The sequence below is a fragment of the Antechinus flavipes genome, chromosome 2 (assembly GCF_016432865.1).
Source record: "Antechinus flavipes isolate AdamAnt ecotype Samford, QLD, Australia chromosome 2, AdamAnt_v2, whole genome shotgun sequence".
Taxonomy (NCBI): Eukaryota; Metazoa; Chordata; class Mammalia; order Dasyuromorphia; family Dasyuridae; genus Antechinus; species Antechinus flavipes.
The window spans coordinates 581,337,136-581,352,248 of NC_067399.1; the positions used below are offsets into that span (position 1 = coordinate 581,337,136).

Genomic DNA, 15,113 nt, shown 5'->3' on the forward strand with positions numbered 1-15,113 from the left:
AACAGTAAGGGAACTCTATTTTCTAAAGCATAAATGAGAATTTGCCAAGACTTATTGGAATAAATGGGCACTATCCACTTGATATGATCTACTACAAGAACCTAATAAGTTTTGCCAATGACTATGAAATTTTCAAAAAGAAAAATTGAAGACCACAGGAGCACAGGTTTAGTAGGTAAGAAATGCAAAAAAAAAAAAAAAAAGTAATTTGAAAAGCTAGCTAAAATCCGAGAACAGACTTTTCTAACATAGTATATAGCAAAGGCCTAACATATTTCTGGTTAAAGATGAAAAACACCTAGCAAAGACAATGTATTTGACAAGTGTCTTTTCAACTAATCAAAAAGTGTTGCATGAACTCTCTGATCAGGTTTATTTTAGCTAATGCCAATTAAGCCACATGAATCAGAAAACAGTTTTATTACACTTAAAAGTATAACACACCTCATTAGCAGTTGATAGGGAATGTGTCTTTCACAATTCACTAGTAATATTTATATATAACATGAAATTTTTTAAAAGATGGCTGTTCATTACTGTGCAGCTAGCCACACAAACAAAAAAATAAAATACACCTGGTAAGAGAAATGTATATCATTAGCCATAAGAGAGAGATAAGGGATGTGTCCCTGTTAGTATTGCTGATTCACTAAATTAAAAGAAATCACCTGTCAGGCCAGATAAGGAAAAGGAACATTCCAGAAACTCTGAAATCTTCCCTTTTCTTTTTTTTTAAAGGCAATTTTTTTAAATATACAAATTAGAGAAGACACTGAAGGAAACTGCTGCAGATGGTCTAATGATTCATATAGGGGTCATTACACAGCAAAATCACCAATAAAAAACAAAATGCTTCTACCAAAAATTCACTAACAACAAGGGTTTTAAACTAAAAAAGAAGGGGGGGGGGTGGAAAAGAAGGAGAGGGGTGGTGGTGAAGAATATATTTTCCCAAAGTTAGATCCAATAGGGAATAACTTCAAAAAAGTAAGAATAACAACCAAGGTTCAAAAATTCACAGAAGATAAAAGCCAAGAAAAGAGCCAGTAGTAAATCCCATAACTTCAAGCATTATACAAAGAGCGCCTAAACGTTCTAACATAATGAGGAAATTTTTATTAGTTGATCACCAAGTTCTTTGCAAAACTGAACCACGGCTCAAGATGAATATATTTCATTCAAAAGACGAAAGGTAAAAGGAGTAGAATAGCATCTTTTGAAGAAATCAGGAGGGAAAGCATGACAGAAGGTACGTAAGTGAAGATCCAAGGAGGGAGAAATGGAAGTGATTTGTCAGTGGAGTAAATGCAAGACCCCTGGGACAGAAAGAAGACATAGGAGTTTGAAAAAGACCACAAGTCAGACAGAGAGCCATGATAAAGAAGTGATGAGAGACGTGAGTTACTAGATATCTGCTGGCCCTCTGCCAAAGGCAAAGTAGGAAATAACTTCTTGTCCTGCCTTATAATAATTTCATCCTTCAAAAGGAAGAAGAATCAACAAAAAGAAACTCATTCTGAATCTGATTCTCACTAAATAAAGAGGGAGGAATTGGTTGATAAGAGTGGAAATTATAGCAACCTTGGGGGAGTTACCACTCCATCTTACAATTTATGATAGAGAAGGAAAGGAAAATTGGGCACAGTGTGCCATGCATCATGGATTTTAGGAAAGCAATGGATTGAGAAGAAAGATGGACAGAATCATATAGATCAAAATACTTTTGGAGAAGTCAGGTGAGGATGGGTAGCATATGCTCAAAAGACACAAAGGAAATAATTCTAAAGAAAATGAAGAATGAATATTGCAAAAGAGACTTCTGTGAATGCATAAGTAATTCAGCTACTTTCAAAAGGAAAAGTATAGAAAATTTTAAGAAAGATCATGGAACAGAAAACGAATACAAATGATAATCCTGTAAAAAATAGCATAAAAATACTAAAGCACAGAATGAGCCGAGGCTAGTAAGAGAAAGTAATGACAACACAAAGATTTGTTGGAGTTTGGTTTTTTTTTTTCCTAGTCATACTCGAAGAAAAAGACAGATCAAAAAAAGGTCAAGACCTTTGTTTGGAATGGATGGGACAATGAAAACCAATCATAGAGAAGAGCTGTTTAATTCTTATTTTGCTTCCATTTTGTCGATGAAGAAAAATAACTTTTACCCTGAAATTGACAGAACAAAAATGACTAACAGAAAATTGATACTCAAGTTAAGGAGACAGAAGCTGTCTCTAAGTCACTTGGTCCAGATGAACCACATCCTGCGGTCCTGAAAGAACTGGCAGACATGCCTGCTTAACCATTATCAGTGACATTCTTAATTATACTAGCACAGCCTATTAAAGAGCAATTAATATTTCTCCAAAAATTTAGGTCTTTATTTGTTGGAATCTTTACAAATTGTTAAGTCATTACAGTTGACAGAGACAATATCTAATTTAGCATAGTTCAGTATCCTTGATCTAATCTTACAAGGAGATGTTTTGGGCTAGAACCTGAAATAAGGTACTAAGTAGAACTAATTGATACAATGCTTGTGTTCACACCAGTACATTGGAGTTCACATGTTTGGGAGATTTCAGGGTTTGGTATGAGATATCCGAATTCACACCTCCCTTGAAGCTCTTAGGGCCAAGAGAGCACACTGGGAAATATCCCATAATCCCACTCTCTAATATATAAGAAGAAAGCAGAGGCCCAGTTAAGAGAGTTCAGCTGAATTAGATTGGAGAGGAGCACGCTGGGACAGACACAGAGCACTCTGGGAGATTGAGAGCCAGAAGCTCTCTCTCAGAGGCAAGAGAAATTCATTCCATTTTCCACTTGGCTGGCTGGTGACTGAAGAAAGCAGAGGCAGAAGCAAAGGACAAATGATTATTATTTTAAAGAAGAAGATCACCACATTTATTTGTATAAAATGTTTGCAGTTGTATTCACAGAGGTCCTATCATGTCACGGCAGGTGAAATCCCAATTTTGTACATGCAACCGTTACTTTAAATAGAATTTCTCTGTTTGGTTCTCCCTGATGGATTTTAATGGCAATATTAAATTTAAAAAATGAAAATTTATAGGGAGTCATACATTTTTCATCACAGCTAACATGTGATTTGTTTTGCTTGGCTATTTATTTGTCCCAAGGAAAGGCTTTAGGTTTGGGTTTGTTTGTTTTTTGTTTTTTTTTTTTTTTTTAAAGGAGGGAAGAGTTAGTGATATTAAAAAAGAGAGAAGAAAATCTTTCCTAGTTCAAAGAGAAGTAATGAATCATTTAAAAAAACAACAGAATATCAGAAAAATCTAAAAAGATATATATAAAATGATGCAGAGTAAAGTAAAAAGAATCAAAAGAACATTTTATGCTATAAGACTAAAAAATTTTGAAAGATTTAAGAACACCAAACAACATAAAGATCAGCCATGATTCCAGAGGGCCACAGATGACATAGCTCTCCCAACAAGTGTGATGAAGAATGAGACATTTCTAGACATAACCTTTATGATCATTTGTTTTGCTTGACTATGTATATTTGTTTTCAGATTTTCCCATTCCCCCCCACGAGATGAGAAGAGATAAATATGTTAATTTTTAAAATTAATTTTAAAACACATAGAGAACAGAAAAAAGGAGATGTAGATATGTGAACTAATATATTAAATATGAAATATGTTTTAAAGAAAAGAGACTGTAATAGACATTTTGTTTTATATATGGTCCTCTTTTTTCTGTTCTTTGTATGATAAAATGTTCCTTTTTTATGTTTGTCAAGTTCATAATTATAAAAAACATTTAAACACATATTGTTATCCTAATTGTGCAGGCAGTAGAATAATACCTTTTTTAAATCTTTTTTTTTTTTTTTTTTAAGACAGTCATTGATTTGGTAGGAAGTTAATTAGGAATTTCATCCTTAATAAGCATGGTAAAATTCTCTAGTACCTGAAATCTTAGTAATCAGTCATCCATTTGTAAGAATACATAAATAAGCCTGGACCCAAAAAACTCACCGGTGATAGGCTTCTCTCCGATACTTTTTCAGTGCATGCCTGTCCATGTTAGCTGGCATCTCTGCTGTGTTCTGTAAACGATCACTCCAGGAGGTAGTCATCTTTTAAAACAGATGCTGCATTCCAAGAAAGAAGAGTAAAAGCATTTAGGATTGGTATCTTTTCACTGTTATTTAATCAACACACCCTTGAAATACCAGTTTACTATTGCTTCAAAATGTAAATTCATGAAAATAGACTCCATGTATAGAAAACCACTCTCAAAATTATAAAAGCTAACCCAGATGTCAGCAATGCTATTTTTAATAATTCAGAATGACTGCCAAATTATTTAGCCAATTTTAGAAAATATATAATTAAGAACTTTATGTATATAATTTTTCAAACAATAAATATTTTAGAAGAATTATTTGAAGCTATATACATTGATAGCAGAATAATATAATTTTGTGTGTGTATACACACACACACACACACACACACACACACACACACACACACACACATATATATATATATATATATATATATATATATATATTATATATATATATATATATATAAAGAATTCATGGCTGATTAGATATTATATGTACATATAATATCTGTAATCAGCCATGAATTCTTTAACTCATCTAATTTTTAAGAATATAATAGACATTGGAGTACTAATATAGCAATCTATTATATAATTTATGCTTTTTATTCTCCGTTTGCTTCTAAAAGGTTTTTTTACACAATCTACAAAATTAAAGCATGTGCAAAAATTAAACAATTAAAAATAAAAATATAACAAAAAAATTGGAGAGAATAGATAAAACTAGGCATCTAGGATAAACTAGAAAATCACAACTGAGCACTGAATTTAAAGAAAATCTGAGACATAAAGAAAAATACATACATGTAAAGTTTTCATATGATAAAAGAAAACATGCAAGTTTATTGGAAAAAAAACACATTTCCAAGTATGTAATGCCAAAAAATATAATGACAATATTTCCAACTATGGTTTTGCATAAAACATAGCAAATTCTCCAAGTAGAAAATTTTCAAGAAGAACCTGGATAAACTATAAAGGCCTAACATTTCAACTTGATTTGGTGAAGACATTTCAGTAAGGAACTAAGATAACATCTCCTCTTTCTGATGATCTAATACTATGCTTTTTCCTTTTTCAATATATGTATAAGTTGCTTTTTAACCAGTGTTAAAGACTATAGCCTAGAAGAGAAGAATTAAAGTATCTCATGAATTCATGTAAAGATCTAACTGAGGCAGCCAAGATTCTTAATTCTACATACTTGTAATATGATACACTATTCTTAAGTTACCTCCCTAATTCTGAAGATATCTGTAAATAGCTTTAAATATGAAAAACTTTCACATAGAATTTATCACATGATAAATTTCATTGTCTTGAAGAAAGCTTTGATGATTAAACTTCTAAGTTACCAAAATAGCACTCTCACTAGTGCAAATTTTAATTCTGACAGATAATAATCTCCACTTCAAGATTTATGGACTAGATATCTATCTAGTCTAGATAGGATAAGATAGAATAGATAGGATGGTCTAGATGTAGACTAGATATCCATCGGGTTATTTTCAGTTTCTAGAATAAAGCCTCTTTATGGTCTTATATGGGAAATAAAATGCACAAATATCTTCTGTAAGAAGGGAATGATATTGTTTATATGAGATTTTAATTAAAACTTTAGTAGAGAAGAAAGTTAAAATGAGAAAAAAATTGTTAGAATATTGCTAAATATACCTATAAGTATTACATCTAAAAAAATTCTTGATCATTTCAATGAACAAAACATACCACAAATAACATGGAAATAAAGTATAATTTGAATGTAACTGTCCATATTAATTATTTTTTCTTGCCCAGCATTTCACCTTATAAAGTTTTATTCAAATCAGAAAAACAAAAATCAAAATGGCCATCTTCTGAGAACTTCCATTCCATTACCCTTAAGGTTATATGTACATAGAGAAGTGTAATGAGAGTCACAGAAGCAAAGGAGAACGCTAGATAGAATGCTCTGTGAAAACTAGACAAGAATTTTAACTAAGGAGATAAAGGAAATGTTATCAGGAAATGTGTCAGACCTATAAGGAAGTTTGAAAGCAGATGGACTGGTGGAGGATTTAAAATGTAAAGTCTTTAAGATCACACCCCATAAGGACTTTTCATTAGGTCTTGCTTGTACCTTTGTACTCTAAGGTCTAACCAAACTGTATTCTGTTCTTCCCACAGGGCTTCACACAGAGCATATTTCAGGCAAGGACAATGAAAAAAAAAGATAGTAAACTGAGAAAAGCAACTTATATGGCTGCAAAAATATAGTGGGTCCTGACTGAACATCTAAAGTTAAACTCTCATGTAATCATATCAATATGATGCAAGGAAACTGGAATCAATGATTTAAACCAGAAATAACAGAAAGATAAATAACATGAATTCTTATTCAAGCAATTTAAAGACTTGGTTAGATTTAAATCAAACTCTTAATTTCTCATTTTCTAAAGTCCATAATTTAATGCTAACTTGTAATAGATCTATATCAAAACATCATAATCTTACCTACTAATTTTTTTTAAACACCAAACATTTATTAAACACTTAGTCTGTATGGAATGTAGAGGTACAAATCCTTCCAGAGTTTGTCCAATCTAATTAAGGATATAGGACAGATACATAAAATAATGAACAATAAATATTGCAAGAGACTATTGTTATTTAGTTGTGTTGGAGTTTTAGAGTGTTTTGCCATTTCCTTTTCCAGTTCATTTTACAGATGAGGAAACTAAGGTAAATAGGATTAAGTGACTTGCCCAGGTCAGACAGCTAGGAAGTGTCTGAGGTCAAACTTGAACTCAGGAAGATGAGATTTCTGACTCCAGATCTGGCACTCTATCCACTGTGCCATCTTGTGGCCCCATTTCAAGAGGGAACATTAGCAAGCATTTATTAAGTATTTATCTTGTTCTATTTTCAGCTTTTGTAAAACTGAAGACACTGCTAGGTTCTGAAGATACAAATAAAAAGAAATCTGCTTTTAAAAAGCATATATCCTGTGCAAAAATGCTTGCAGCAGCCATTTTTGTAGAGGAAAGGAACTGGAATCTGAATGGATGTCCATTAGCTGGAGAATGGCTGAATAAATTGTGGTATATAAATGTTATGGAATATTATTGTTCTGTAAGAAATGACCAGCAGGATGATTCTGGAGAGGCCTGGAGAAACTTACATGAACTGATGCCAAATGAAATGAGCAGAACCAGGAGATCATTGTACACAGCAACAAGAATATGTAATGATCAACTGTGATGGACGTGGCTCTTTTCAATAATGAGGTGATTCAGGCCAGTTCAGGCTAGCTGTGATGGAGAGAGCCATTTGCATCCAGAAAGAAGACTGGGGGGATTGAGTATGGATCACAACACAGTGTTTACCTTTGGTGTGGTTGTTTGCTTGTTTATCTTTCTCATTTTTTTTCTTTTTTGACTTGGTTTTTCTTGTGCGGCATGATAATTGTGGAAATATGTGTAAAATAATTATGCATGTTTTAACATGTATTGGCTTAGTTGCTGTCGAGGGAAGGGGGGAATTTGGAACATAAGGTTTTGCAAGGGTGAATGTTGAAAACTATCTTTGCATATATTTTGAAAATAAAAAGCTTTTTTTTTTTTTTTTTAAGAAAAGAAATGAGATCGCAAAACCCATAAAAAAGAGAGAAAGGTGGCAAAGTGTCCAAAAACAGTGAGGTTGGGAAGGGTAAAGACTGAGATCATCTTGGACAGAGCAATTAAGAAATCATTGATAAGTTTATAGAGCAATTTTAATTGAATGATGATGGTTAAAGAGGGTCAAAGTGTTTTCTTGGCCTTCAGAAATTCAGGACATGTTCCAGTTCTTGAAAAAGCTGATTAAACTCCTCCAAAAGAAATCATTCTTGAGTCATGGCCAGTGCTGGTAAGCAGATGAAGACCTACGAAAGTCCTGTTATTGGTTCAGCTTGAATTTTACATCTTATTGAGTAGTGTCATGCATACCCCTCATGGACTCAGTGATGCCTAAAATTTTTTTTTCTGCTGAGGCAATTGGGGTTAAGTGACTTGCCCAGGACATACATCTAACAAGTGTTAAGTCTCTGAGGCCACATTTGAACTCAGGTTCTCCTGACTTCTGGGCTGGTGCTCTATCCACTGTGCCAGCTAGCTGCCCTGGATACCTAACTTTAAATAAAAGACTGGAAGCTCACAATCATGAAATTTTATTCAAATGTAGGTAAAAAATTTTCCATATATTCACTTTTTAGTGCACTTTCTCCTGATGTATTTGTTGTGCAACTTATAAGCATGGATTTTTAAGTCTGACATCTCTCAAAATGTAATTTTTCAATATATTTGGTACAGAAATGACAGATTAAAGTACTTTTCTCAGAAAATCTACACTCCCCATTTTGTCTTTTCTACTGACCATGCCCATCTTTATTTAGTTTATTTTATTATACCTCTACCTCATTAGACTTTTTTAAAATTATTTTCAAATTATTTTGAAGACAGTTTCAAAGCATAAGATTTCTTACTTCACGGGAAATAAAGAAAACATATTTTGTTTTTTAAAAGTCTCATGAAAGATAATAGGACTTTTGAAAGTTAACTATTTTGATGTAATAATTACATTTTAACATAATTAAAATCTATCACATAGTCTTTGTAATTATAGGAAGATAATAGTGACTGGATGTTTTACTAACTGCTTTAAAAAAAAAAAAAAAACTGCTTGCTTTCAACAGTTCCTCATTGATATCACAATAGTTTGAATGTAAACTTTCCTCTTCCCATGGAAGATCTGCAAAAGATTAGAATATGGTCTCTAACTGATGTTACTATATTTAAGGCCAGTCTATATTTAAATTAATGTGGTAATAAACTGTAGGTATCCTTTCCAAATCACAGGGGTTAGAGGCATGGAGTCCCCTTGACACAATGTGCATAAAATTTTTTGCCCCTCTTCTCATACTAACAATGAAGTCTGAGTTTTTTATTTTTATTTTATGGGGTATTTACAGTACCTTAATATAAAATTTGGGTTATTTGGTTATAGGTTCTGTGTTGTCTCTGGTCTTCACATGTCATCTACAGCTTCCGCAAAACTCCCCAAAATTTCCCATTTTATTTCTTATGCTGACCCATAATACATCAAAACTACAATGGGGAAAATCAAAATGTGGAAGGGATAACTGTTGTAATATTAATGGGATTATAAAACACACAGGCTTCAGAGCAGGATAATTTAAAAATAATACATTTAAGAACTGGAAAAGACAGTAGATTTCATCTAGATTAACCCTTATTTTTCCAGACCCAGAGATGTAAATTACTTTTGTAGTTGTTCTTCAGTCATTTCAGTAGTGTCCAACTCTTGATGACACTGTTTGGAGTTTTCTTGGCAGAGAAACTAGTCATTTACCATTTCTTCTCCAGCCCATTTCACAGATGAGAAAATTGAGGCAAGCAAGGTCACACAGCTAGTAAGTGTCTTTAGTCAGTCTCCTTGCATCCAAACCTGATGCTCTACCCAATGTACTTCCTCGTAGCCCAAAATGACTTGCCCAAAGTTAAATTGATCCTATAACTGTGACCAAATAGATTTTAAAACTACTTAATCCTGGATTTTTAATTCAATCAACTACTCTTGAATGTTATATCAACCAAAAACCTGAAGTGAAGAAATTATTGATACTTCTTAAATCATCTAACAAAAATGAAATACTAATAGGTCAGCTACTTAAAATGCTGTACTCTACTGGTAGTTTTTTAGACAACTTAATATTTGTTTTAAATTAGAAAATTTTCATCAAGAATTTCAAGGGAACTAATGAAAAAAGAATCAAATGAAGGTAGTCTCGCTGTACCTGATCTAAAACTATATTATAAAACTGCGGTCACCAAAACCATTTGGTATTAGCTAAGAAATAGACTGGTTGATCAGTGGAATAGGTTAGATTCACAGGACAAAATAGTCAATAACTTTAATAATCTAGTGTTTGACAAACCCCAAAACCCCAGCTTTGGGAATAAGAATTCACTATTTGACAAAAATTGCTGGGAAAATTAAAAATTAGTATGGCAGAAACTAGGCATTGACCCACACAACACCGTATACCAATATAAGGTCAAAATGGGTTCATGATTTAGACATAAAGAATGATATTATAAATAAATAAGAAGAACATAGGATAGTTTACCTCTCAGACCTGTGGAAGAGGAAGGAATTTATGACCAAAGAACTAGAGATCATTATTGACCACAAAATAGAAAATTTCTATTAAGTTAAAAAGCTTTTGTACAAATAAAGCTAATGCAGACAATATTAGAAGGGAAACAAACTGGGAAAATATTTTTACAGCTAAAGGTTCTGATAAAGCCTCATCTCCAAAATATATAGAGAACTGACTCTAATTTATAAGAAATCAAGCCATTCTTTGATTGATAAATGGTCAAAGGATATGAACAGACAATTCTCAGATGAAAAAATTGAAACTATTTCTAGCCATATGAAAAGATGCTCCAAGTCATTATTAATCAGAGAAATGCAAATTAAAACAAATCTGAGATACCACTATACACCTGTTAGATTGGCTAAAATGACAGGAAAAGATAATGTGGAATGTTGGAGGGGATATGGAAAAACTGGGACACTGATACATTGTTGGTGCAGTTGTGAATGGATCTAGCCATTTTGGAGAGCAATATGGAACTACACTCAAAAAGATACCAAACTGCACATACCCTTTGAATCAGCAATATTACTACTGGCTTATATCCCAAAGAGATACTAAAGAAGGGAAAGGGATCCTTTTGTGAAAAAATGTTTGTGGCAGCTCTTTTCGTAGGGGCAAGAAACTGGAAATTGAAGGGATGCCCATCAATTGGAAAATGGCTAAATAAGTTGTGGCATATGAATGTTATGGAATATTATTGTTCTGTAAGAAATGACCAGCAGGATGATTTCAGGAAGACCTAGAGAGACTTACATGAACAGATGCTAAGTGAAATGAGCAGAACCAAGAGATCATTATACATAATAATAAGACTATACGATGATCAATTCTGATGGATGTGGCTCTCTTTAATAATGAGAGGATCCAAATCAGTTCCAACTGATCTGTAATGAACAGAACCAGCTACACCCAGAGAAAGAATACTGGGAAATGAGTATGGACCACAACATAACATTTCTACTCTTTCTGTTATTGTTTGCTTGCATTTTTGTTTTTTCTTCTCAGGTTATTTTTACCTTCTTTCTAAATCAGATCTTTCTTGTGCAACAAGAGAACTGTATGAATATGTATACATATATTGTATTTAACATATATTTTAACATAGTTAACATGTATGGGACTGCCTGCCATGTAGGGAAGAGGGTGGAAGGAAGGAGGGGAAAAGTTGAAACAGAAGTTTTTGCAAGGGTCAGTGTTGAAAAATTACCTATGCAAAAGGGACCTGTATGTGCCAAAATGTTTGTAGCAGCCCTATTTGTAGTGGCTAGAAACTGGAAAATGAATGGATGCCCATCAATTGGAGAATGGCTGGGTAAATTGTGGTATATGAACGTTATGGAATATTATTGTTCTGTAAGGAATGACCAGCGGGATGAATACAGAGAGGACTGGCAAAACTTACATGAACTGATGCTAAGTGAAATGAGCAGAACCAGGAGATCATTATACACTTCGACAATGCTACTGTATGAGAATGTATTCTGATAGAAGTGGATTTCTTTGACAAAGAGACCTAACTCAGTTTCAATTGATAAATGATGGACAGAAACAGCTACACCCAAAGAAAGAACACTGGGAAACGAATGTGAACTATCTGCATTTTTGTTTTTCTTCCCGGGTTATTTTTACCTTCTGAATCCAATTCTCCCTGTGCAACAAGAGAACTGTTCAGTTCTGCAAACATATATTGTATCTAGGATATACTGCAACATATTTAACATATATAGGACTGCTTGCCATCTAGGGGAGGGGGTGGAGGGAGGGAGGGGAAAAATCGGAACAGAAATGAGTGCAAGGGATAATGTTGTAAAAAAATTACCCTGGCATGGATTCTGTCAATATAAAGTTATTATTAAATAAAATAAAATAAAATATTAAAAAAAAACAAAAAATTACCCATGCATATGTTTTGTATATAAAAAGCTATAATAAGAAAATGTTATTACAATGATGCTATAAAACTGATTCTTTCCTTCAATATAAATATCCAGTCTTCAAAATTATACATGGCAACAACTGAAACAAGCTTTTGGGAGTTTTTAATTTTTGCAGCATCTTTCATACCCAAACCCAATGAAATATTGCATATTCCAAACTCATGATCAGAAGCCAGAAGCCAAAACAGCTTTTTCTAGTTGATGAGAACAGGAAGCAAAAAATAACTGAAAGTGGAGGCTGCATAATTAAACAAGTGAATACCTCTGTTCTTAAAAATATATATACCATAGTGAGAGAGGGTCGCAAGCAGGGTGCCAAAGAGAAAGCCTGGGGGGGGGTCTGGCACAGCCATGGTACCCATGCTGACATGCTGGGTGGATGTGGGCAAATGTGCCAGCTCGAGCTGGATGGGCTGGGACACACGGAATAGAGTTTTTTTTTTTTTTTTTTTTTTTTTTTTTTGCTGAGGCAATTGGGGTTAAGCAACTTGCACAGGGTCACAGTGTTAGGAAATATTGAGAGTCTGAGACTAGGTCCTCCTGGCTACAGGGCGGGTACTCTAACTACTGCACCACCTAGCTGTCCCAACAGAGCAGAGTTTTCAAAGGGGATACTTTACAACTTCCCTTTCAAGCTGAATGCCAGTGATTCACTAGAAACTAAGTGAGTAGGTATTCAGTATGATACACAGATATGCTACAAATGTAAAAATTATATGCGTGTGTCCATAGGATGTGACAAAGCATTCAAGGGATAGGCAACAGAGATGTATGAAGCACAACCTCATTTTGTAATGATGTTGTCAGGATACACATGAAATACACATATTTTACAATAACTGTCAGTACAGATGATATATGTATGTATCGCATCTTATATATAAACATATTAAGCTTTAAAAATTAAAACTGGACTAAGATCTGTATACGTATATATGCTATTTTATACACACACAGTGTCCCAAAAACTTTAATTGTGTAAAATTGCCCTAAGATTTTTGGGATACCATGTGTAACAGAGAAAGAAGAAGGAGAAAGACACATTGGAAAGTATGATGTAAAAATTCAATATTTTGCTGTTTTTGTTAGAATTTTTCTTTTTGTATCTGAAAATTATCATTTGAAATTTATTTAAAAGATTTATAACTCGCTACTTTCATTCTAAAAACAAGATTCTGAAATTTTAAAATGAATCACTTAGGCAGTTAATTTTAAAAATTAATCTTTGATCCAGCAGTGTTTCTACTGGGGTTACATCCTAAAAAGATCTTAAAGGAGGAAAAGGGTCACACATGTGCAAAAAAATGTTTGCAGCGCTCTTTTTAGTAGTGGCAAGAAACTGGAAACTGAGTGGATGCCCATCAATTGGAGAATGGCTGAATAAATTATGATATATGAATGCTGTGGAATATTATTGTTCTATAAGGAATGATCAGCAGGATGATTTCAAAAAGACCTGGAGAGACGTATATGAACTGATGCTAAGTGATATGAGCAGAACCAGGAGATCATTATACAAGGCAACAAGAAGACCACATACCATCATCAATGCATGCGGCTCTCTTCAACAATGAGATGATTCAATTCAGTAATTCAAACCAGTTCCAATTGTTCAGTGACAAAGAGAGCCATCTACATCCATCTACACCATGGGAACAGAGTGTGGACCACAACATAGCATTCTCACTCTTTCTCTTGCTATTTCCTTACATTTTGTTTTCTTAGTTTTTTCCTTACTTCTTGATCTGATTTTTCTTGTGCAGCAAGATAACTGTATAAATGTGTGTGTGTGTGTGTATAGGATTTATATATTATATTTCAATACTATATATATAGTATTTCAATATATATTGATATATTGAATATTGTATTTCAATATATTTAACATTTATTGGATTACCTGCCATCTTGGGGAGGGGAGAAGGAGGGAAAAATTTGGAACAAAGTTTTGCAAGGGTCAATGTTGGAAAAAATTATCCATATATATGTTTTGTAAATAAAAAGCTTTAATTAAAAAATAATAATAATAAAATCTTAATACTTGAATAATACAGATTGGTTTGGAAGTCCTTAAATCTAGTTTAACCCTTTCTTTATATGAACAAGGAAACCAAGACACAGACAAGGATACTTGTTCAAGATCACATACATTATAACAGAGGCAGAATTGACCCTCATTCCAACATATATACCACTGGAGTGCTGAGAAGTCACATGATCTATACACTGCACATAATGAACTAGTCTGACAAGAATAAAGAAATAGGCTTTGCATGGGCCGGAGCTGGCAGGGGTGGGAAGAGCCAGGGGACCACTGTACACAACAACTGCCTGACTGTGTACTAGTCAGCTGTGGTGGAATTAGCTCTTAAGGATTTAGAGCAATTCCAAGGGATGTGATGGAGGGTGCCATCTGCATCCAGAGAGAACTGCGGAGAATGAGCATGGATCAAGGCATACACAATGTTTTCATCTTTTTGTTTCTTGTTTGCCTGGTTTTGATTTGTTGGCGGTTCCCCCTTTCTGGTTTGTTGGGGTTTTTTTCCCCTTTCCTGTTTTTCTCCCTTTTGGTCTGATTTTGGTCTGAAAAATATAGAAATATCTGAAGGAACTTCACATGTCTGACCCATGTCAGATACTGTCTTGGAGATGGAGGAAGAAGGAGAGGAAGAAAAAATTGGAACACAAGATTTTACAAGTCTGAGTGTTGAGGGCTATCTTTGAATGAGTTTGGAAAAATAGAAAACTACTGAAAATTTAAGAAGTTTTGATTTAAAGGATATGCATAGGCTTTATAAAATAGAGGCTCACTTTTTGGTAAATTCTAATAAACCAGTGTCAATGGGGGAGGGGGGAATAAGGATATATTG

At 33.6% G+C, this 15,113-nt stretch overlaps 1 protein-coding gene across 3 annotated transcripts in view; it reads right to left on the reverse strand.

The window, feature by feature from the left end:
* NT5C2 (5'-nucleotidase, cytosolic II) overlaps window positions 1-15,113 on the reverse strand; it is a 116,225-nt gene that overhangs the window by 86,282 nt on the left and 14,830 nt on the right. For all 3 annotated transcript variants that reach the window (XM_051981329.1, XM_051981328.1, XM_051981327.1), the window contains exon 2: window positions 4,008-4,123. In XM_051981329.1, coding sequence (XP_051837289.1) covers window positions 4,008-4,108 — 101 coding nt within the window. In that variant the 5' untranslated portion in view covers window positions 4,109-4,123. The remainder of the gene's footprint in view (window positions 1-4,007; window positions 4,124-15,113) is intronic.